At 32.7% G+C, this 25558-nt stretch overlaps 1 protein-coding gene across 1 annotated transcript in view; it reads left to right on the top strand.

Annotated features, from left to right (window-relative positions):
• Nucleotides 1-10330: 10330 nt before the first annotated feature.
• LOC148282075 (solute carrier family 41 member 1) overlaps nucleotides 10331-25558 on the top strand; it is a 52121-nt gene continuing 36893 nt past the window's right edge. Inside the window, exon 1 of the mRNA XM_088225657.1 lies at nucleotides 10331-10441. Coding sequence (XP_088081783.1) covers nucleotides 10352-10441 — 90 coding nt within the window. The 5' untranslated portion in view covers nucleotides 10331-10351. The remainder of the gene's footprint in view (nucleotides 10442-25558) is intronic.

Here is a 25558-nt window from a genome sequence, read left to right as displayed (position 1 = left end):
CTGGCTGGATTTTCTCCCTAGTTCATATTTAAATTTGTTGCAACAGAGAGGGAAAACATTTTGAGAAGGGAATATAAAAGTCTAGGCATTTACAGGGCTTATAACCTGTCATTAGCTGTTTTTTTTTTTTTTATAAAATAAATATTTTTGTTCTAATAATTTAAGCAAATATTTCATTTTGAGGGCCATTTTCAACGAGTTATAAATAACTCACTATTAAAAATGGGAATCAAGTTGGGGTAGAGTGGGATTCGAACCACGGACCTTTGAGCCGTGAGTTGTTGAGAAATATTTGCGTTCTTATAATTTACGCAAATATTTCATTTTGAGGGCCATTTTCGACGAATTGTAAATAACTCACTATTAAAAATGGGAATCAAGTTTGAGTAGAGTGGGATTTGATTTGCGGAACTTTGAGCCGTGAGTCCGAGACACTAGCCACAACCCGGTTTAAGTGGCCATTTTACACACTGTGTAACCTTCACCATTCTGCCTATGTTTGAACATCCACATTTCCTCAACTCTTCCATCTGTTGACTTGTGTGAAGTAAAAGAGCTGTAACCTTTATCACGTGGATGAGATTCATCCGGCTGAACCAATTCACCTACCAGACAACACCTGAAAACAATTTTTCAATTTTGTATACTTCTTCTTTTACCAGGTAGTTAATTCAACATTCCCTCTCAAAAAAATTTTCCCTCTCTGTTGCAAAAAAAATATTTTATTCATTTATTTATTTACAGTTCGGTGAACCTTTTGACTTCAGTTGTTGTGACACTTGTTGATTCCAGAATTTGCCCAACTTTTGGTTTTATTTCATTTATACTGTAAATGAACGGTTCCGTGAAACTTTTAATTCATTTAACCTTACAAAAAAGCCCTTCAGGTACCCCAACGTCAAGTTATTTGAGGAATTTGAGATCTTAAATATAAGGCAAATGTATATTTTTAGAATAATAATGTTTGTGAAAGTAAATTATTCTATCAAATCTCAAAAGGAACACTCCCACACTACCAGAAGTCAAACTAGAGGATGGGTCATGGGGTCTATCGCAAACTCTGAATTCGGGCAATTAAAATTTCAGGTTTCTGGGCCCCAAAATATTCAATATGTTACCCAAAGATTGCAAAACCATGACCCGAATTCAATTTAATAAATTTGTAAAAAATTGGTTACTGGGTTTAGGTCGAGAAAAATCGGAAAATTTACTCAAAATACATTCCTAAATAATAAATTAATATTGTAAAACTGTATAGTAAATTAACTAGTATGTAGTAATGTTATTGTTTATTTTTGCATAAAAATGTCTGCCTTAAAACAGGTTGTACCTAATTAGGCAGACTAGACATGATCCAGAGAAATCTATTACGTAAGTGTGTATGTTGTAGATAAAGTAATTGTTATTTTTGTTAATAACTATGATTATTATTTTTATTATTATTAATTCATTTGTTGTGACACTTGTTGATTCCAGAATTTGACTAACTTTCAGTTTTATTTTATTTATTTATTTACGGTTCCGCTGACCCCCCCCCCCCCCACCACTAATAATAAGACTGGGTGGGACATTGTGACTGATGGGATTTCTAAATAGTTGTGAAAATAATAGTTAACATAGACAAAAATTACATTAATTATTATTCAAAAAAAATTTTCGGTATGTATTAATTTTTCAATTTTAATTCCTTGTGCAACAAACATTGCACGCGGGTTGTTTTACATAGGCATGTCTGTTCATGTTTAATGTTGTTCAGATCGGGGGCTGATGCTACAAAGACGTGACATTTTGTCACCCGCTCGACAAAGTCGAGTGGCCTTGTCGATTGCTTTGTCGAATAATAAGAAAGTTCAGTGCTACTTGAAATTTTTTTTTTTTTTGAAATTTTACAAAAAACACAAGTGATAAAACAGAGTATTCAACAAATACAGCATAATTTCATAGCAATGAAATACATATTAATAGTAAAAATAGTAAACAAAAAAATCCCACAAAGGCATGGCCTGTTCGTGGGTATATAATAAATAATGGACAGTTATATTTTTGTGTAACATCAGAAAGAAAAGATAAAATATTCTCTTAAATATTATATAGTTTTTTTTTATAGTAATTAAAAAAGAAAATAAAAAATATTTAAAAAAAAAACACAAAAATATTCCTTAAGGGCAACAAAATATATCATAGAAAAAAAGAGTTTATATCTTTAGTTAGAATCCAGGAAAGTGCATGTTTTTTTAAAAAAAAGAAAATTTTGAAAGTATGGAATCAATGAAATATTATCAGTAAAAAAAGAATTTTAAATTTTTGGGCCCCATAAAACATGCATGTCTCTGTGCGAGCCTCGTTTTACAACGTGGCATTTCTAACACATGATTCCTTCTTTGACTTGATCTATTTGAATTACTTGTAAATAATTTTTGGTTCTTAAATATATTTTTTAAACATTGAAAACTGTATATTTGTCTTAGGTCTAAAAGTTTAGCTTCTTGAAACAATTCGAAAGAGGGAAAAGTGCAATTTTTGTGAAGCATTATTTTTAATATAAATTTTTGAACAGTTTCATAATATAAATATGGTTGTTGTAAGCTCCCCTCCATCCAATTGTTCCATAGAAAAGCGATGACTGTACAAGTGCATATTATACCATTTTAATCGTATTTGGCTGGGCGTAAATACTTAGTATTTTGATCACATAGGTTAAATATCTTAGTTTATTAACAATTACTTCAAGATGATTAGTCCATTTAAGTTGACAGTCAATGATTGGATGTAAAAAATGTTTTTTTATACGCGGTAAAAATTGGAGCATTTAATTGTAGTGCGTAGTTTTTTTTTTAAATGTATAAAAAAATGGTTTTAATAAAATTGAACTACGTCACAAGTTTTAAAGAAACGATATGTTATTCCTTTTAAATTCTTCTATTTTAGAGGCTCGTCGGCAGTTGGGAAAGAGAGGGCACGGAAAAAAGTTATGAAAAAACACCACAAAACCCAGACCAATTGAAAAAAAATCTTTCTTGTATGTTTTTCTTGCAACTGTTCGGAATCAAACGGCGACGGTGCCTTTTCTTATTTTTTTAACGTTTAGACTATTTTGATGCTACGGGGCTCTACTTTAAAATGTGAGTTATGTTAAGTAAATAACAGCATTTATCGATACTATTCCTGGCCGATTACCTTTCATTCCCATCCTTCCCTTTACCCATCCATATGGTATCTACCTAACATCAAGATAGAAGAAATTCAAAATTAGAAGATTCGGATTTAGAACAAAAACAAAACAACATTTTTGATTTCACATAAAAAAATGCATAAAAAGTGGTTTAAATCGTCTCGCATCGTTAAAAACATTGTTACATTTTATAATGCATTTTGTCATCCGGTGACCGAAATTAAAGAACATTAACATCATATTAGAGGTAGGTATCCATTCCATGCTCCTATCCTTTCTTCAAATATTTCCCAATCACAAAATTTCATGAAATTCGTTTATCATTTACACTCTGCGCTTTCGTCACAGACGGGGATTTGTAAAGTCGCGGGCAAAGTGATTTCAAAATAAAAAATAAACTTTAAAAAATCATAACAATGATAATACGATACCAATTTTAAAAAATTTAAATGGCTTAGTTGAAATCATTTAAAAACTAAAAAAAAATATCAAAAACCAATTAGCGTCTTAATTGTTATTCTTGTCAACACTTTTGACAGTACAAATATGTATGTATATATCTCTCCTGTCACATTTAAACTTCAATTTTATTACGGGATCGATTGTTTCTAGTCAAACTTACTCATTTGGTGGGTGTTTCGTATTTGTAATGCTTTAACTAAAACACTCCAACATTCGTGATATTATATTTAATTACAAAACATTTTTTTACAGTGAAAAAATAATATTAGCGTTCTTATAATTTACCAAAATATTTCAATTTTGGTGGCCATTTTCACCTAGTTGTATAGAACTCACCATTAGAGAATCGAAATCTAGTTGGGGTAGGTAGTGTGGGGTTCGAACCTCGGACCTCTGATCCCCTAGTCCCTAACACTCACTAGCTATATTGCAAACCACCAAAAAACAAAATGGATTTCAGATTTTTATTCCAACTTAAAAAAGCATTCACGTCTTAAATAGCTTATTGCGATAATTTCTGCATTTTTAACATCAAAATGGAAAAAAGCGGACTACCGTATTCTATCCTTTTGTGTGCTTTAATCTCTCGCAAATACCTTTTTTGACATCGGTGATCCATAAAATAATTTTAATATCATGTTTTAGTACAAACAAAAATCCGAAAAGGGAGGTCATAAGCTTCAAGACTTCCATATTCCCTTCTCAAATATGTTTTCCATCTCTGTTGCAACAATTTTATATTTATTTTTTATTTTACAGTTAATTTAATGCAAGCCTTTATCAGCTTTGAAAATCAAAGAATTTATTTTATTATCAACGAGCTGAACCCGGAAACGCTTTGCTATTGCAAGATTTGAGTACAAATTCGAATATATATATATTAAATGGACAAAATCGAAAGTTTGATACCAAAATTTGTATTTAGTCTAAATTAAATAAGTACGTATAGATTATTATTTTTGTGTATTGATAAATATGTATTCAAACATTTTTCTCCTGTCACTGTCTTGCAGATGCCTCCCCAATACTGCGCGAAAAAGAAAACTGCATGTCAGTCCTTTTGTTAGAATGTATAAAATCGACGTTTAGTTTTATTACGAAAAATCCATCAAAAATAAGTTAATATGTAGAAATTAAGAAATTTTAAGGAAATTATTCAATTAAGTATCCATTAAAAATAAATGTTACTTTTAAACGTTAAAATGCAAACTTTTTTAATTTATAAAAAAACAACATCCTCCGAATTTTTCGTTATATGTATTTTAGTCGAATGCAACCCTGGAAAAACACAAATACGCTTCTAACTTTTTTTTCACTCAACATATTGAAGATGTTATTATTTGCAAACCTAGCTAAACTAGCAGTTCACAATGGAGTTCTAGTGCCAACTCTAATGTATAGGAGCGATTGGTGATTTAGTTTTTGTTTTTTCAGAACGATTTAATTTATTTTGGTTGAACTGTTAAAGGTGTTGGAAGAAGGGTGAGTGCCGGAAACAGGGTGAACGGTGCACTGAAATCTACTTTGGCAAACAAATGTTTATCGCAGGAGTCAAAACTAGCTGTTCACAATTTAGTTCTAGTGCCAACTCAAATGTATGGGAGCGAAGTATGGAATTGGAAAAACGATGATGAAAGTAGGTTGAATGCTGTCGAAATGCGATTCCGCAATCGAATGTGTGGTAAAACGATGTATGATAGGTGCACAAATGTCGAGATCTGTGAACTGAGACATGCACTATCGACAGAATCAAGAAAGGGGTGCTGCGTTGGTTTGAATATGTAAAGCGAATGGACGGCGAAAGAACGACTAAAAGGATCTACGATGCAAATGTTGATGGATGCAGAAAACGAGGAAGACCGAGAAAGACATGGCACGATCAAGTCCATCAAATACTTGAAGATGGACATGTAAGAGAGAGAGAGAGTCGGAATAATCTGTGCGCGTGCATGAGAAGATGTATGAACGTAGTGGAAGCGAGATCTGTTTGCAAAGATAGTGGTATAGCGTTCTATCAAATCTGCTTACCCCTACGTGGAAACGGCGTGATGGTTTTTTTGTTTGTATAAACTTTGAAGACGTAAATGAGAAAAATTTACGGCACGTAAATCTGTCAAGCCATTTTCGAGCTTTTGCCAGACTAATAGCGGCGAATCATTTTTATACATACAGGGTGTTCTTTAAACCCTGTCACATCCGAAACCACGATGATCAGTATGAGCAAAAAGACATATTGGCACATTAAAATAATTTTTTAGAACGACTAAAATCTTTAAAAATAAAATATATAAAAAAAACAAATGGTTGCTTACTTCTGCAGGGGAGAAACAAGGATGGGGAGAGAGAGTCTGATACACCATCAACCGCCCCTTGCTTCTCTGCAGAAGTAAGCAACCGTTTCTTTTTTTTATATATATATTTTTTTAAATTTCTTCTTTCTAAATATTTTTTTAAATATGCTAATATGTCTTCTTCCTATACTGATCATCGTGGTTTCGGATGTGGCAGGGTCTTAAAAACACCCTGTATAGATAGACAAGAAGACACGCGGTAGACGGGACCATAAAACGTAATACTTTGGCAAGTAATTAGTAATGTAAGACGTCAATATTTCGGTTCACTGGTCTAAATTTTAATGGTTTATTTACCGTGATCAGCGTGCCTGGTGTTAATTGGCGTATAATTAGTTTTATCTTTGTTTTTAAAACAATAAACAACGCGGTCCGTGATCGTGTCATGCCGTGGCTTGATTAGATAGCTGCACGTGTGACTTGACAACCGATTTTATTAGGGGGTCGTACGCTGGGCCCGTTCGTCTTTAGGATCGTATGCGACTTACGTGAATTGACGAATGACAGCGTTCGATTCCGAGCGAGTGTAGCCGATTGAAAACCGAACGATTTTATATCGAGTGCCCCGAAGCACACGAATGTAATGTAATGTACGAATTTATTTAGATAGTTGTAAAAAAAAACTTAAACATCTACTTATTTTATTTTATTAACATAAACGGTAAATCTGCCTTTTACAAACATTTATAATACTACATATTTGGCTCAATATATTTAAATTTTTTAAAACATAAATTTCCTTATACCCAAAATTTACATCAAAAAAATTAAACCTAATAATTATACAAGATTTATATTTATTAAGTTAACCTAAAAATTATACAGCATATTCAGTAGAAAGTTTAAATAATAAAACGTTCTACAGTAATACAAGTGAATCATAAGTACTGTTTCATACAGCTGGGCAAAGCGAACAAAAAACTGTATATATTATGAAATGTATAAATAAATAAATATAATTACCATTCACCATCTTTGAAAAAGTTCAAAAGGTTTGTTCTATGGGAACAATACCCTACACTAAATATATTGGATACGTGGGAATAACTATTGCCGAGCTCATGAAGTCTGTTTAATACGGCATTACAAGTATACACTGTCCGTGAATTGTTGCTACAAAATGGTGGCACCTGTCTAGTCATTCTTTCAGGCACCCTGAAGTTGATAAGAGATAATAGTTCAGGGCAATCCCATATTGAATTTACAATTTTGAATAAATTTAAAAGGTATAATATAATTTTTCTTCTATCGTTAAGTTTTAACAAATTTAATATTTTTAGTAAAAAATCGTAATTTGAAAATTTATGACTGATTTTAAATGTATATACCGTAAGAATTTTTTTTTACTCTTTTAAGAGAATTTTGGTGACAGTTGCAGTACTAATATTTAATAATAATAATAATTATATTGATGTTTTTTTTAGATATTTCTTGATAAAACTTCATAGTTAATCATTAAAGTAAAATCTAAACTAATAATATTTTGAGTTTGTCCAAATTTTTAATTGCTGGCCATCCAGCTTCCTATTTTCTGAATGCATCCATCAATTAAATTAACAAGGACATTTCTCTCGTTGGCTGGTTTAGGTGGCCACTTTACACACTGTGTAACAACTACCGTTCTGCCTACATTTGAACGTCTTTATTCCTATAATTCTTTCATGTGTTGATGTTTGTGAAGTTAAAGAGCTGAAACCTTTATTTATGCGGTCGAGATTAATATTTTTATTTATTTAACTTTTTGTACATAATGTTATTTGTACATTGGCGGGCTTATTGCCAAATCGCAGTTTCTTCCTACCAACCAATAGAATAAAAGCTTTATTTTTATAATTCAAGTTACAGAACATATTCAATAGAAAAAAAATGTCAAAAAGCTAAAGATATAAAAAAGTAAAAATAAACGTATTTGTTTATAAAACTATTGCTCAATAGGAAAAAGGAGAAAAAGGAAAAAGGAAAAAGGAAAAGAGGAGAGATTAAGGAAAAGAAAGGAGATGTTTCTTCAGACGTGATTTCAACAGAGATAATGTAGTAACATCTTTGATGGTGGATGGGAGATGATTCCACAGTCAAGCCGCATGGACACTATATGAGTTAGAGAAGAAATAGGAATTGTGGATGGGTATTAAGAGAGTGCCTTGAGAATTAGAACGAAGAGGTAAACCATGAACTGATAAGCGTTGAAATTTTTCACGCAGGTATATAGGAGCGTTGGGACTACGAAGTACATTGAACAGAAGTGAGAGGGAGTGATAGTCTCTCCGCTGTCTAATTTTGAGCCATTTCAGTTGCCCACGATAATCAGAAATGTGGTCATATTTCCTAAGACCAAAAATGTACCTTATGCATGTATTCTGAAGTCTTAAAGTTTATCGAGTCGCTCACAGCTTAAATCAGTGATGGAAACATCAGCGTAATCTAGAATGGGTAGTTGTAATGCTTGTACAAGGGTGCATTTAGTATTAATGGGTAAGAATTTTTGCAACCTTCTAAGTGAGTTTTATAATTATTTTATCTACATACTAGGCAACGCTTTTGTTTTTTCCATTTCTATACTTATTCATGGACCAGGTGGATCGATCACGAAAGCAATGAAAAGATTAATTTAAACTAAACACTGATTGTAAAAAAATGGGGTTTACAGTTTTCACTCTAAAACTTCAATGTTTCATTCTCCTTTGTTTAAAATACAGGTTTAACTAACAAAAAATCGGGAAGGTCGTCGGATGTATAAAAATTAGAAAAAACACGTTACGTAGGATATTTGTTATCTATATTATTTACATACAATTAACTATCGTGGTCTGAATGTCACATTCCATGCGTTTTACATATAAAAGAAAATGCATTCTTGCATTCCTATAATTCTATGTAGATAACCAACTACCTTTTAAAGGAAGTTATGTGTGGAAGTAAAGTTAAGTATTTTAAAGAAAAAAGCTACCCTACAAATCAGGTTGTCCTTTGGTGTACTGTTTACATAATGAATATTAAAAGGCTATAATATGATATGACTGATGCGCCATAATATACATTTATTTTTATTTTTATTCATTTTATTAATTTTATTAATTTTATTAATTATATTAATTTTATTAATTTTATTAATTTTATTAATTTTATTAATTTTATTCGTTTTATTCGTTTTATTCGTTTTATTCGTTTTATTCGTTTTATTCGTTTTATTCGTTTTTTTCGTTTTATTCGTTTTATTCGTTTTATTCGTTTTATTCGTTTCGTTCGTTTTATTCGTTTTATTCGTTTTATTCGTTTTATTCGTTTTATTAGTTTTATTCGTTTTATTCGTTTTTTTCATTTTATTCGTTTTATTTGTTTTATTTGTTTTATTCGTTTTATTCGTTTTATTTGTTTTATTCGTTTTATTCGTTTTATTCGTTTTATTCGTTTTTTTCGTTTTTTTCGTTTTATTCGTTTTATTCGATTTATTCGTTTTATTCGTTCGTTTTATTCGTTTTATTCGTTTTATTCGTTTTATTTGTTTTATTTGTTGTATTCGTTTTATTTGTTTTATTTGTTTTATTTATTTTATTTATTGTATTTATTTTATTTATTGTATTTATTTTATTTATTGTATTTATTTAATTTATTTTTTACATAAACGGCATAAATTGCCCTTAACCTATACTGAACATAAATATTTTTAAAAAATACATATATAAATACATAACAAAAAATTATAAAATTGCATAACTATAACAAAATTAACAAGTAGGTAAATAAACATAAGCAACCAAAAATATTAACAAAATGAATACATAAATATGAAAAAACAAAAAGAGGAAAACCATTTTTAAATGTAAAGAAAAGTTTAAGAATAATATTGCGAGAGAAAAAAAGAAATCAGACTCGTTTTATAACTATCAAGTCCAGAACCAAATATATCAGCCTTGTCCTCGTACTGATTGCCATATCTGTGGAGCCTAGGGATAGGCGAGTGCATGTAATAGTTGGTCCTAGAATTGAAATTTCTTGTATATACGAGTAGAATATTTATAATTATTTAAAGTGGGTAATTTAATATAAATATTAAATTAATAATTAAGTACATATAATACGCATTTTTTTACTTATTTACTTATTCATATGTACATCTACTACCTGCATCTAATTAATTATTGTTGGTTGTTAACATTTACTTAGAAATATAAATGTTCATGGAAGCGGAAAGAGAGTGGAGGAAAGTAGAATTGGAGCTATACAATGTCTTCTCCGTTTTATGTACTTTTTATTTAATTTTTATAATATTTCGTCTTCTGTATTTATGAAAGTCTGTATCTCTAGCTTTAAATGAGTTATTTCGACTGTTCCAGATGAAAAGAGTAATAGCTGTTCCACTCTCGACATGGTGTCGCTAAGCTCCGCCTCCAACAGCGGCATAGGCGACAGCACTGTAGGAGATAACAAACTACCCATAGACCACAAATTAAACCCGGTAAGACAACCATTTCTCCTGATGCTTCTTCACCGGCTATTGTATTTCTGTGTGCCATTTGTAAATTCTACCAATCGCTGCTGGGCTAAGAGGTTGAACGTTACCCGATTGATTAATTTTAAACAATAAAGTAGGCTATATTGAAAAGACATTTGATTATTTATTCACCATCATCATCATTCCCTTTCCGCACCAATTGGTACACCAATCGCAGCGTATCTTAATCATTTTTGTAACATGAAGGCGAGATGATCAGTCTAATGCTTCTAGTACCAGTCAAGGGACTATGAAACATTCTAAAGTAAAAAATAAATAAATAAATATTTCATGTCAACCATGTCGGGAATCGAACCCGATATAAACTCTCCTGATAAACAATCATTATCGGCCTCGTGGTGTAGTGGTCAGCGCGTTTGCCTACCATGCAAGAGGTCTCGGGGTTCGATTCCCGACATGGTTGATAAAATATTTATTTAAAATAGTGTTTTTACACTAGAATATTTCATAGCCCCTGGACTGGTACGTGAGGCGTAAGACTGATCATCCTGCCTTCATGTAACAAAAATTATCAAGATATTCTGCGATTGGTGTACCACTGCAGGCTTTATGCACCATTGAGTGCGGAAAGGGAATGATTATGATGATGTTGATAAATTAATAATCAAAAATCTTTTCAATATAGCCTACTTTTTTATTTAAAATTAATCAATCGGGTAACGTTCAACCTCTTAGCCCCTCCTCTTGATCATCCCCCCCCCCCACACATTCTGTGACATATCACTAAAAATTATTGACCTAATTTTAGTGCATGTTGGGACATGGTGGTGTTTGCACCCCTTTTAACTCTGCGTGTAATTAATGTATTTTTTCGTGAATACTATGTATACTACGGTGATGGTAGAGGCGGAAGCGAATTTAAGTATTTGCATGTTGGTGTAGTGAGTGTCCCGATGGATGAATGACGGGTACGTCTCGAAACCGGTAGACGTAAAAATGTCGGTAAGTGGTTGTATACTAATGATATTTACTAAAATTAGGTAAAAATAATGTTTACTAACAGCACTACAAGGGAGAATGGAATTATGTAATAATGGCTGATGGACAAAAATCGCTGATGAATGAGGTGGCATGCAACAGCAGTGGTTAGTGAAGAAATCTACGATCAGCACAGAGGAATCCTGGCTGGTGCACAAGGAACATTTTATTATTATTATTATTTTATACTTTATATGCATAAAATGGCGGGTAAATTGCCTTACATGTGTTTCTCTGTTTCATTGATTATAAAAAAGCTTTTGACTGTGTAAATTGGAGCAAATTATGGGTTGTCCTCAATGAGATGGGTTTCAGCACAACTTTTTTGCCTGATAAAATCACTTTACAATAAAAGCTCAACCATTGTGAATTTTAACAATGAACTATCAGATAACTTCTCAGTTCGAAAAGGTGTTAGACAGGGTTGCATTTTGTCTCCCGTCTTGTTTAATATATATGGTGAATATATCATTTGAAAGGCACTTAACGGCTGGACAATTAAGTTCACAATTGGAGGAAGGAAGTTATCCAACCTAAGATATGCTGATGACACCACACTTATTGCATCGTCAGAGATTGAAATGAAAGAACTAATTGACCGAATAGATGCTGCTAGTTCAGATCTGGGACTCTCAATGAATATGAGCAAAACTAAGCTTATGATCATTGATCGAGCTAATAAAGTAGCGCCATTATCCTTACTGCGCAACTTAGAAAGAGTCAACAATTTCATTTATCTAGGTTCTCTCATTAGCGATGGCGGTGGGTGTGAAGGTGAAATACGGCGACGTGTTGGTATTGCCAAAAGTGCTATGAGTCGGCTGGTGAAGATCTGGAAGAATCGCAGTATAACCATTAACACCAAAAAGAGACTGGTGAAGGCCTTGGTTTTCTCAGTGTTCATGTATGGTGTGGAGTGTTGGACACTGAGGGAATCTGAAAAGAAAACAATCGAATCTTTCGAGATGTGGTGTTGGCGGCGAGTGCTGCGGATTCCGTGGACGGCCAGACGTACAAATGCATCTATTCTCTAGGAACTGGACATAGGAGAAAGACTGATATCCATGTGCGAGAAAAGAATCCTGCAGTTCTTTGGGCATATTTCCAGGGGAGATTCTGATAGTTAGGAGAAAACTATTCTCCTGGGAAGTGTCAAAGGGACAAGGTCGCGTGGATGTCAACCGACAAGATGGAGCGGTACAGTCACTGAGTTATCAGAATCATTACTGGCGAATTCCTATAGAAGAGCACAAGACCGTTCCATATGGAGGGAGACTGTCCACAGACGAGCCATGCCTGGAGTCAGGCGTAATCACCATCCTCAGACATGAGGCACGGATTGAAGAGATATTGCCTTAAAGGAATTTCTTCTTACCTTCCCAAACCGTTCAGTTTGAGAAAATTACTAGTACATGGACAAATTGAATCTTGTTATTTTATTCAAAATTAAAAACAAAGATTAATTAAACAAAAATATATAAAAAAATAACACTAAACTATGAAGGAGGAGACGGGATGGGAAGGAAAGAAGAAGGATAAAGAAACAACTTAAATATTTAGATAGTGACATTTCAATCTTGACTTAAATGTAATCTCTACCATTAATAAGTAGATTATTTCACAATCGAGCAGCTACTACTGTGAAAGAGGAGGCAAGAAAATAACAGCGGTGAAAGGGTATTACAAGGGTTCTCTCGTTACTAGAGCGAAGAGATAGTAGTGAGTCCATGTTTTGATAGAGGTTGGAAGAGCTGCGAAGTGGGATTATTTGAAATATTGTGAAGTAGTGATAGAATGTGAATGTTTCTTCTTTGCCTGATACTGAGCCAGTGTAGTTGCAGATACGGCAGCGATAGCCGATGAAGGCTCATGCGAGGAGCATGCAGCTATTATGGGTGGCCAGTGGCGCGATTATGAACGCTATCTTCATCTGTACATATCGACACGGTGCGCTTAACTTCTGTACTATCTCCATCTGCCTCGGCATGTTCTACCCACTCGACGTCATATGATCGAATCCAACCGATGCATGACCCTGAAAATTTAGTCCACGTTCCTTACTTCATTAAAATTTAAAAGTGTATTTAAAATTAAATGTCACGTAAAAAAATATTAAATGTAACTGAACTCTTTCAACTATTATCCGTAAAATTTAAATCCATTGCAGCGGAGAAGGAAAACATTTTCGAGAAGGGAACATGGAAGTCTAGGCATTTACAGGGCTTATGACCTGTCATTGGCTGGTTTAAGTGGCCACTTCACACACTATAAAGTGTTTCACCTCTCTGTTGCAACGGATTTAAGTGTGAATAACTCTCTAGGGAGGAAATCCAGCCAGTCCGCAAACATTTGGACATATTATTTTATAATTTTTATATTAATTTTAAGTGAGCAGGTTAAAGCTGATCTTTTTTGGGTGATACCGTGTGTGTTGGATTTGTTCCGAGGTTTGGATACCATTGCAGGAGCCATCTTCACTCAGTTTACCCTGAGAGCTGAAACCTTTATTTATGCGGGTGAGATTCATCTAATCAAATTATTGCACCTACATAATATGTCAATATAAATAGCTCCCCGGGGAGTTGAATCCAGTCCTTGTCTACAAAAATTTGGACAAACTCAAAATCTTGTTGAGCTTAAATCTATTCAAACGAAAGTTTGTTGTTGGTGCACTTTAACTTTTCCGAAACAAATCTAGTCAATTTTTGAACCCATGGAGACTACACATTGAGATCAGCTCTTGTGGAAGCTTATTCCGACCATCAACAACCCTACTGCTCAGGAAATGCTTCCGTGGATTTAGATTGAATCTCGTCTTCTCCGGCCTGAGACTGTGGCCTCGAAGACGAGCATCTTGTTTAAGCTTGAACATGGGATATTGCTGCCAAATTGAGGCAGCTATAGCGACTGTTGAGTATCTTGTATGTCTCTATCAAGTGGCCCCTTTCTTGCCGTTCCTGCAGCGTTGTGAAACCGAAAGTTTCCAGTCTTTCCACATGTGAAATATACGGAGAGACTGCAAAGTAACCGAACTAAAATTCCTCAAAACACTGTCCTGATATTTTTTTCATAAATTAGCCACTGATGTAATTGTGGACGAAGAACTAAAACTTGTAGCAAACATGGACACAATACGAGAATTTTAGAACAATATCTTATGCAACCTTCTAAAACGAGATAAGAACAATCGAGACTAAATAAACCAGAGACTGAAATTATACAATAAACTACCAGAAAAAAACTAAACAAAAGACCTTTACAAAATATGCTAAAAATATGATCATTCACAGTTAGTAGAATATGAATTTAAAAAAGCAAAAACATTTTGTTAAATGTATGTAATCAAAAAGCATTATTAGCGATTTCAAGTATGTGATTTTGGTACACTTCTTCATCAGCTATTACTGAATCATTTAATTCTCCTTTATCATTCATTATTGTACCTGTCATTTTTTAATCCTTCATCATTCATTACATACCACTCCTTTATCTTTATTGTATGGTTTTATTATTCTTATCTCCTTTCTTCTTCATCAGCCATTATGGTATCATTTATTATTATCTTTCACCCGTCATTATTGTTGTATTATCTTCTTTTTGACAAATTTTGTATTGAGTGATGTATCAGCAGTGATTTTAATCAGTATAATGTTATTTATGTAAATGTCCTTAGAAATGACACAATCATTGCAAAATCAGTGCTTCAAAAAAGCATTGATATTTTTGATCGGCCTACACCTTTATTGTCGAAAGGATTTTCGAATTATATTGAATAATATTTAACAGTGAAATCCCAGATTGTACTACACAAGGTTCGCATCTGTCATATGGACATAATATGTTCATCCAAAAATAATCATAAATGCATATTAAGCCACATAAAACAATAAATATAAATGACATTTTCGTATTTTTACTAAGTGTTTGTAATTATTCAATGTAAGTACAATTCTTTCTCGGCGAGCGCTGAATTTGAATGACAATAATAACGATTTATCACGGCGAAGTGTCTCTGGGAACTAATTACTAATTTCAATATTTTTATCGTTTTTTCGTTCATTTCCAAGTTCACAAACTTGTCAACAAATAATGTTTTGTCATTTATTGTTGAATGACGCTATTCGCGATAGGTACTTTAACTGCAACGCACAGATGTGCATACGTTAGAAATTATTCAAAGTAAAATGATCTAGTACATCTACAATTTTACATAAAATTACGTTTTCGCGTAAGTACTTAAAATTGCGTGTTAATGTAAACGCTAAAGATTACGTTTTTATGTAAATACTCAAAATAGCGTGTTCGTGTAAATCCTAAAAATTACGAGGATCTATCGTCCCCAATTCCACCTCAATCCCAAGAAAAACTTCCTTTCCAGCAGGGTAGTTTCAGACTGGAATAAATTGCCAAGTCTAATTGTCCATTCCATTTCAGTCAACCAGTTCAAAAACCGTTTGGATGCTTTTTTGAAGGAAGAAGAACTTGGACAAGACGTACACGAGATATAGGCGCATCAGCAAACGCTGTCTGCCTATAACAAATAATAAAAATAATGTATATATGTCAAGATCGGGTTGTGGTCCTGTGGCTAGTGTCTCGAACTCACGGACCAAGGGTCTTTTTTTTTTTTTTTTTTTTTTTTTATTTATTTGGAAGTTCAACAAGAATACATAAAATACATACATTTTTTAAGTGAGCATAACTAACGTTCTTTACATATATTCTCAATTATAGAACTTCAACATCTTTCATAAATTATATAAAATAAGAGTGTAAATTCAATTTAAGTAATGGTAAAGATTAAGTTTAGTGAAAGGTAAAAATAAAGAAAGATTTTTTTTTTTTTTTAAAGAAAAGAAAAGAGAAATTAAAAACATATAAGATATAATAAAATAGACTAAAATTAATTTACAAACACAAAATAAGGATTAGGCATTTGATCTAAGATACATAGTAATGTTTTTTTTATAACCATTTGCTCTATCATGATAAATGTCAATGTTAACTTTTTTTTCTATTTTGTTATAGAGTCTTAACATACTTGCAAGAGGGTTAAAATGTGCCATATTGTTTGTAAAAATTGGAAGGTAAAATGTATTAGGTGATCTAAGGCGCCTACGGGGAACGTACAATGACACACTTTGAACACAAAACACTGAATCAACATTATTGTGAATTATATTATACAAGTACATCATATCTATAATTTGTCTCCTAGTTTCTAACTTTTCAATTTTAAAATACTCCAAGCGCTCTTCATAACATTGAAGTATTCTGCCCATGTTACACTTAAACGACAAAGAACGAAGAAATTTTTTCTGTACAGTTTCAATTATATTTTTATAAATCACATAATGAGGTGACCAAACAATACTTCCAAATTCCAACTTGCTACGTACAAGAGAATTATACAAACAAATTATTGATGCTGCATTTCTAAATGGCTTGGATATTCTGTGTATGAAGCCCAGCATTTGTAAAGATTTCTCTTTAACAATATTGAAATGATTGGAAAAAGTTAAACGTGAGTCAAATGTGATTCCAAGATCTCGGATTGTGCTTACTGAGTTGAGGTCAATATTATTAATGCTATAAGTAAAACAGTTTTGAGTTCTTTTTCTTGTAAACGTTATTTGATAGCATTTTTTAACATTAAGGTGCATATCGTTCAGTTTACACCATTCACTTAAGGAATCAAGATCTTTTTGAAGCATTGCGTGATCATCTGTTGATTCAATTTTACGAAATATTTTCAAGTCATCAGCATAGAAAAGATAATTACACTCTAACAGGGAGCCAAGATCGTTTATAAAAATTAAAAATAATAATGGTCCAAGATTAGAGCCCTGCGGCACACCAGATGTTACAGTTAAAGGTGATGATTCAAATTTATTTATGCATACAATTTGGGTTCTGTTTTTCAAATAAGATATCATCCAATTTAGAAGATCGCCATGTATACCGATTGCTTCCAACTTTTGTATCAATATATGGTGGTTAACTTTATCAAAAGCCTTCTGGAAATCTGTATACACAGCATCCACCTGACATTTTTTATTAAATGATGAACAAATATAGTCACAATATTCCAGAAGGTTAGAATTGATAGATCTTTTAGGAAGAAAACCGTGTTGCTTGGGACAAATTAATGGCTTAACATATTCCAGAACAACTTTATAGATTAACGATTCAAAAACTTTGGCAAAACATGAAAGAATACAAATAGGTCTGTAATTCGTGACAGACGATTTATCCCCAGATTTATGGATGGGGGTCACATTAGCAATCTTCCACAAATCAGGAAAAATACATTCATTAAGAGATTTATTAAATATCATGTACAATGGTTTGCTTAATTCATTGCTGCAGTTTTTTAAAAACATACTTGGTATCTGGTCAGGCCCTGGACCCTTATTGATATCCAAATTTTTTAGAGAAACTTTGATTACATCTTCGTTAATTTTTAAATCAGATAGGTTAAATTGGTGGTATCTATCATTTGATACTTTGGATGTATTTGATACATTCTGAACAATGTTTGATTTACTGAAAACAGAGGCAAAATAATTCGAGAACATTTCAGCTACGGCAATTCCATCACTGGCGCGTTCATTTTCATATATCATAACTTTTGGAATACAGTTAGTAGCACGCTGTGTTTTAGTAAATGACCAGAATACCTTCAAATTGTCTACTAAGCCTTCCTCAACAGATTTAATATAAGTTCTATAGCATTTCTTTTGCAAAGCTTTGGATCTTTTTCTTAGGATGGAGAATGCCTCATAATCCAGTGGATTATTGTATTTTTTCGCCCTCGTCCGCATTTTATGTTTTTCTTTTAGAACCTTAATTAATGGTTTACTAAACCATTGTGGATAGTTACAATTTGATTTACTATTTTTAAATGGGGCATGTCTATCTATTATTTCCCATAAAATGTTGTAGAAAATCAAGACCATATCATTTGTATTATGTTCTCCAAACTTCATCTTCCAGTCTTCAGATGATATGTCTTGACGGCAGAGTTCGTAATTACATTTTTTAAAGTTGTATTTGAGAGTTTCGCAATTTTCATTCAATAATTGAGTATTCTCAATTTCAAATGAAATTTCGATTGCTGGATGATGCTGATCAATTGCTACAAGACCGTCGACTGGAAAAACTTTTAAATTATTTTTATCAGAGAAAACTAGATCCAATATTCGACCATTATGATTGCATTGATAATTAAATTGATAAACGTTACAGATACATGCAAAGTCAACCAAAATTAATGATTTTGGGCTAGTATAATTTGTAGGACAGAGAAAATTATTATTACCTGAAGCATCTGATACCCATTTAATTTCAGGTATGTTAAAATCGCCCAGAATGATGCATTGTGAATTTGATTTACGTTGAAGACATCTGTACTGAAGCTTTTGAAAGCAGCTATTATAGTTAGAGATATTTAAATTTGGAGGAATATATGCTACACAAAGATAAATACTAAAGTTTGAAGTAATATTCGATTTGATTTCCACCCAAATGTCTTCATTTTCACTTTCAAATGTTTTATTTCTATTGGACACTAGTTTTTTCGAGACTGCTATCAAAACTCCTCCACCTTGCCTTGAAGTAGAACTTGATGTTTCGCGATCTCTTCTGAAGACAGCATATCGCCGGTCAAATATTTCTTCACTAAATATTGTTGAGTTAAGCCAAGTTTCCGTCAAGCAGATTATGTCATAGTTATTATTTAAAACCTCTTGATGAAAATTTTCGGTTTTTGTCTTCATGCCTCTTGTATTTTGATAATATATATTTAACGAAGTGAAAAGAATTTTATTTGTTCAATTTCATGTACATTTGTTGCATAAGAAATAAGAAGAGAAATCACCTATAAATTAACTAATATTATTTAGACAATCTAAACTCTTAATTAAAATGGCTGGAGATGTATCATTCCGTCGAACAAAAATACGACCGTTTCGTGTCCACACATATTTGATTTTTTTCTCCTTTGCTTTAATCCTCGTAGCTGCGTGGAGGGTTTTGTTTGAAGGAGAAAGATGTTCACTAATATATATAGGAAATTTTGTTCCTCCAATTCCAACGTGCGAAGTATTTATTTTATCTCCTGGGTTTTCCCGGTTGAACTTCATAACACCACCAAGCAGGGCGTCCCTACATTTAGTGCTAGATAGCTTTACGATGACTGAACGAGGTCTATCACTACTTTTGTTTGATTTAGACACCCTAAAGCATGAAAGTATGTCAGAATCATTTAATTTCATTCTGACAGTCCTTCCCAGTTGAGTCACCAAATCAATAAGGTTTTCATTTTTATTTTCCGGAATACACTGCATTTCGATATTATGTTCTCTTGACTGTTGTTCCATCTGTGAGACACGAAAACTTAGCTCTTTGACTGTTGTCACTAGTTCATTATTAACGGTTTTCAGGGAGTTGTTTTCGCCTTCTAGATTTGTGACCTTAAGTAGTAAGTCATCATATTTTGATGACAGGAAAGAGATAGTTTCCAATATTTTATCGTTCTGATTGAGAATTTTTTCTAGTTTACAATCAATATCCATATTTTTTTTTCCAGAAGATGTTACGCTTTTCTCCTTAATGGATTCTGTAAAAACTATTGGAGATTTACTGGTACTAGATCGTGGATCATCTATCTTACACTCATCACATTTCCAGTTGGCTCGATATATTTTAGACATTTTTTTAAACATTTCTGTTGTCGTTCCCACGCATTTGGGGTGTACAGTTAGATAACATCGTGCACATTTTAGAGCTTTAACGGGACTTACCGATTGAACACACTTGCTACAGTTCATTTCGTATTTAAAAAAATGAAGAAACAACTTAAAAATTGTCTATGATTCTTCAGATATAAATATGCACAATTGTGTAAAAAGGTCTATGGTTTTGAGTCTGCTATTGGTTATGGTAAAATTTTTGTCTCTGGTTATATTCGACCAATGAGCGTTAGAATTATGTCCACCAATTGACAGTTCAAAGTTACAACAATACTAATGTCAGTCAAATCACTATATTTTAATCACTTTATATTATGTCCCAAGTTGATTTCAAGTCTTGCAAATAACACCACTATTAACTCACAATTTTTGCCAATCAGTAAGATTGTACATTAAATTATTAAGCAGAAAAGTCTAGCGGATAATTTGTGTTTACTTTAGCCACTTCAGTTACAGTTCTACACAACTCAATTTATCTATGTCTGTGGTTCGAATTCCACTCTACCCCGACTTGATTCCCTTCTAACAGTGAGTTAATTACAACTCGTTGAAAATGGCCCTCGAAATTTGGTTAAATCATAGGAACGCAAATATTTATTTAAAAATAAAAAATAAAAATAAATTTAAAAAAAAATAAAAGTACTTAAAATTTAGCGTTCATGTAAAAACTTTAAATAGCGTGTTCGTGTTAATGCTAAAAATTACGTGTTCATGTAAGTAGTTAAAACTACGTGTTTATGTATTTACTACGTGTTTAACTATTTAGTTAAAATTACGTGTTCATGTAAATAGTTAAAATTATGTGTTCATGTAAATAGTCAAAATTACTTATTCACGTAAATAGCAAAAAAATACGTGTTCATGAAAATAGTTAAAATTACGTGTTCATGTAATTTCTATTTATTTAAATTTTTAATCGTTCTGAGGTTGGCTCTTATTTTCTTAAAAGCCTATTAAAAATATTAGAATAATTAGTCAATTTTGAAGTAGAATTGAATTCCGGCGTAACTGTTAGTTTCGGAAACGAGCGGCTAGATGAAGTGGCTAGACTGGCTAGATGCTTGCCCTATTAACAAACAAGAGCATCTAGCTCTAAAATATTAGCACTGTTAAAAATAAATCTATTTTTTTTCCATCTGTTTTACTATCTTTCTATCGAGAGTCGGCCTTGTAATCGCTCAATAGATAAATACAGACGATCGTTAAGTATCGTCTTGCTAATTGTCAAAAGTCGTTTAAAAATCATCTACAACCGAGCATGTTTTGCTTGAATTGGGATTCATTGGAGTTTATAATCGCTTTGAGGTGAGCACTTTTTATCACTGAAGCCTATTTAAAATATATAAATGAGAACTATTTTAAATGTTAATGACGTAAGGAACGCGGACTAATTGTTGCGGTCATTCATTGGTTTGTTCTGATCATTTGATGTCAATATGGCAAGAAGGTAGAACATATCGAGGTAGATACAGATGGTACAGAAGTTAAGTATACCGTCTCGATAAATACAGATGAAGATAGCGATCATAATTGAGGCATTGGTCTATTTTTTTGATTGTTTAAATCTAGAAAGGCTTATTTTTTTTATTTAAATAAATACTTAACACTTTATATGCATATACAGTATTTATACATGTAAGGGCGGGCATATTGCCTTAAGGCAATTTCTTCCTACCTTTGAGAAAATTACAAGTAGGTACATGGACATATTGAATCTTACAATTTTATACAAAAATTAAAAACAAAGATCTACAAAAAAATAACACTATACTATGAAGAGAGGAGAGGGGATGGGTAAGAAAGAAGAAGGATAAAGGGACAATTCAAATATTAAGATAGTGACATTTCAATCTTGACTTAAATGTAAATAAAGAAGGGGTGTCTCTAACATTAGTGGGTAGATTATTCCACAATCGAGCGGCTACTACTGTGAAATACGAGGCAAGAAAATTAGAACGGTGACAGGGTATTAAAAGGGTTCTCTCGCTACTAGAACGAAGAGATAGTCCGTGTTGTGAAAGAGGTTGGAAGAGCTCTCTCAGATAAACAGGCGAAGTGGGATTATTTAAGATATGGCGGAAAACGCAAATGTCAACAATTATCTTTTTTTCACTTAAAATTCTTATTTATTTTTTATTTTTTGTCACATTTAATGTTTATATCTTTTTAATTTATGAAAACTTAATTGGTCTTTTTATGTTAAAAAATTGTTGTTTTTAATACTGATTTTGTATGACTGTATGTTTTCTAAATAAAATAAAATAAAATAAAATAAATAAAATATTGTGAAGAAGTGATAGAATGTGAATGTTTCTTCCATGCCCGATACTGAGCCAGTGTAGTTGCGTGCGATACTCGGTTATGTGGTCAAATTTGCGAAGATCAAATATATAATGTATACAAATATTCTGCAATCGTTCTAACTTATCAAGTAATTCAGAGTTAGCGTCTGGATAACATACATCCGCATAGTCAAGGATTGGAAGAAGTAAGCTCTGGACTAATGTTTGCGTAGCATTAATTTGCACCAAAAGGGTCCAGACTTCCTTATAAATGGTCGAAATACGCTGCATTTTTGCCAGTAATGTGCCCTATGAAAGGGTTGGGACGATGGTGTTGATTATGGTATTCAAGGAAATCGGATGTCTAAAATAAATAATGTGATTCAAATACGGCGGCTGTTCTTTTATCTCCGTACATCAGTAATGATTCATTACCAAGACCGTGTTATTGGGACAATAAATAATAACGATGGGAATAATCGAGATATTTAGATAATCGAAATACAAGCATTCGAGACATGCAAATAATCGAATTCAAAAATCGATTCAATCGATTTTTCTACCGTAAAAAAAAAAAACAAAAAAACATTGGTAACTGTTGGGTGGGGGGATAAAAATACATCTGTAATAACAAAGTACTTCTAAATAATTATGAAGAAGTTCAGCCCTACGAGAAATTTGATATGAAACATGTTTTATTACGCACGGTAAAAATTAGAACAATAAATTGTAAATTCGAAAGAAAGTTCGCCAAAATCAACCAATAATATAGCGTTGTGATAGTTATATGTCAGCACGTTTGCCTACCATGCAAGAGGTCTTTGACATGGTGGATTTGAAATATTTATTTATAAGGGTGTTTTCACACTAAAATATTTCATAGTCCCTGGACTGGTATCTGAAGCGTAAGACTAATCATCTGACATTCATGTAACACAACATGATCAAAATACGCTGCGATTGGTTTACCAATACAGTGCCCTATGCACCATTAGGTGTGAAAAGGGAATGATGATGACGATGATAGTTATCCTATTTCCGGGAAACAAACTAACAGACGTGAACTTAATACGTCACACGCAGAGTAATTTCAAAATAAAATCAAAATTAAAACCATAGTGCTGATGATACGACACACAAAAATGTTAAAAGTTGTGAATGTTTACCCACATGTCAGAATTCATATCTCGATTGTCTCGAAATCTCAAGTCCGAAATCATATTTCGATTCTCTCGAAATGTCGAGATCGAAATCATATTTCGATTGTCTCGAAATCTCAAGTCCGAATTCATATCTCGATTGTCTCGGAAAACCATTTCGAATGAATTCACTCGAGATATCTCGATTATTTTTCCGATTAGTACGAGTGAACTCGATTAGTTGTAAGCATTTCGAAATGTCTCGATCTTTTTAATAATCGAATATTTCGATTATTTCAATTCGATTCTTCCCACCATTAATAAATAACATATCTGGCCGTTCCGCACATATTACCGTGTATGTACAGTAGGCGCAATACACGTAACCGTTTCCACATAGCCGGTGTTGGATTAGTCCGCAAATAATGGCAACATGTGTTTCCACACGCCTCGCAAATTTATGAGCCAATTTTATGAAGAAACACTCCTCATCAATTCTCTCACTGAAGGACGAATCAATCACCTTTGTTAATTAATTTATTTATAACTGTACTATATTTAATAATAGCCGTTGCGAGAAACGTGAACATACATTACGCGTATTTTTCATTAGGAAAAACTAAAAAAAATAAATTATTTTATTTGATTTATTCATTGAAAATTACACTCGTTTACATCTTAGTTACTTTATTAAGGCTTTTTAGGCTGTCCCCGTGTAAACACTTTGAACACCGGCCGAATACCCATAGAAATAACCCCGTGCCCGGCCCATTTTTGTGAAATTTCATGCTTTGTGAAGGGTTTCTTAAAAGTGTATAATTATAAAAATACTGGGTCAAATCTATTCTAACTTCTTTTTTATTTTAAACAATTAAATAAGTCATTTTTGAATGATAGTTTTGCCAACATTGGCCTTTATGGAGAGCCGCATCGCGCATAAAATTTAAAAAATAAAATATCAAAAAAAGCAAATGGTTGCTTACTTCTGCAGGGCAGAAACGAGTATGGAAGGGGGGAGTCTTATACTGCGTCGCGCTCCCCTCACTTCTCCCCTGCGGAAGTAAGCAACCATTTGTTTTTTTTAATATTTTTTTTTTTTTAAATTCTTTGTCCTAAATATTTTTTTAAATATGCTTATATGTCGTCTTGCCCACACTGATCATTATAGTTTCGGATGTGACAGGATTTAAAGAACACCCTGTATAGTTATGAACAAATAATGTTCAATGTTCCCTAAACTTTGTAGGATAAAATATTTGTAAAGAAAATTCATTACTCTATCTATAGGTTTGTATATTATATGATGTTAATACTTTTATGTTTGTCCAATGTGTTTCATAATTATATTTTTTAATTTACTTTCAAGGTAGACCCCCTCTCCTTGCCACATCCCTTCACAGCAAGAACCAATTCCCAATCCTACGCCCGCCGAGCCAAATGTCAAACCGAATCCAGTCAAAAATGAAAATTCGAACGAAATCGAAATACAGAATCCCGTGCGAAAATGTAAACGATTTTGCTCAGTCCGGCAGACAATTCATCCACAAACAAACGAAAAGCTGACAACGAGTCAACATCAGTTGCCAAAACAGAAATCATACCAAAATAAAATCGAAAAACAAACACAGCAAAATCAGACACATAGCGAGAGTCAAATACACAGCCAAAACCAAATGAACGGTCAGAATCAAACACACACTAAAAACCAGTATAATCAAAACCAAACAAACAGTCAACAGCAACCCAATCAAAACCAGACAAGCAGCATAAATCAGTTCAGTGAAAATCAGCTCAGTCAAAACCAGACACATCGTCAAATCCAAGAAGAAAATCAAAACGAAGGTCAAAAGCAAATGCCGATTCAGAACAAAGGCCAAAAGCATGAGACGCCGAATCAGATCAGAACAC

This window comes from Micrasema longulum, unplaced genomic scaffold (assembly GCF_059751315.1).
Source record: "Micrasema longulum isolate JH-2025_06_02 unplaced genomic scaffold, ASM5975131v1 h1tg000378l, whole genome shotgun sequence".
Taxonomy (NCBI): domain Eukaryota; kingdom Metazoa; phylum Arthropoda; class Insecta; order Trichoptera; family Brachycentridae; genus Micrasema; species Micrasema longulum.
This window is presented reverse-complemented; position numbering and strand designations above follow the sequence as displayed.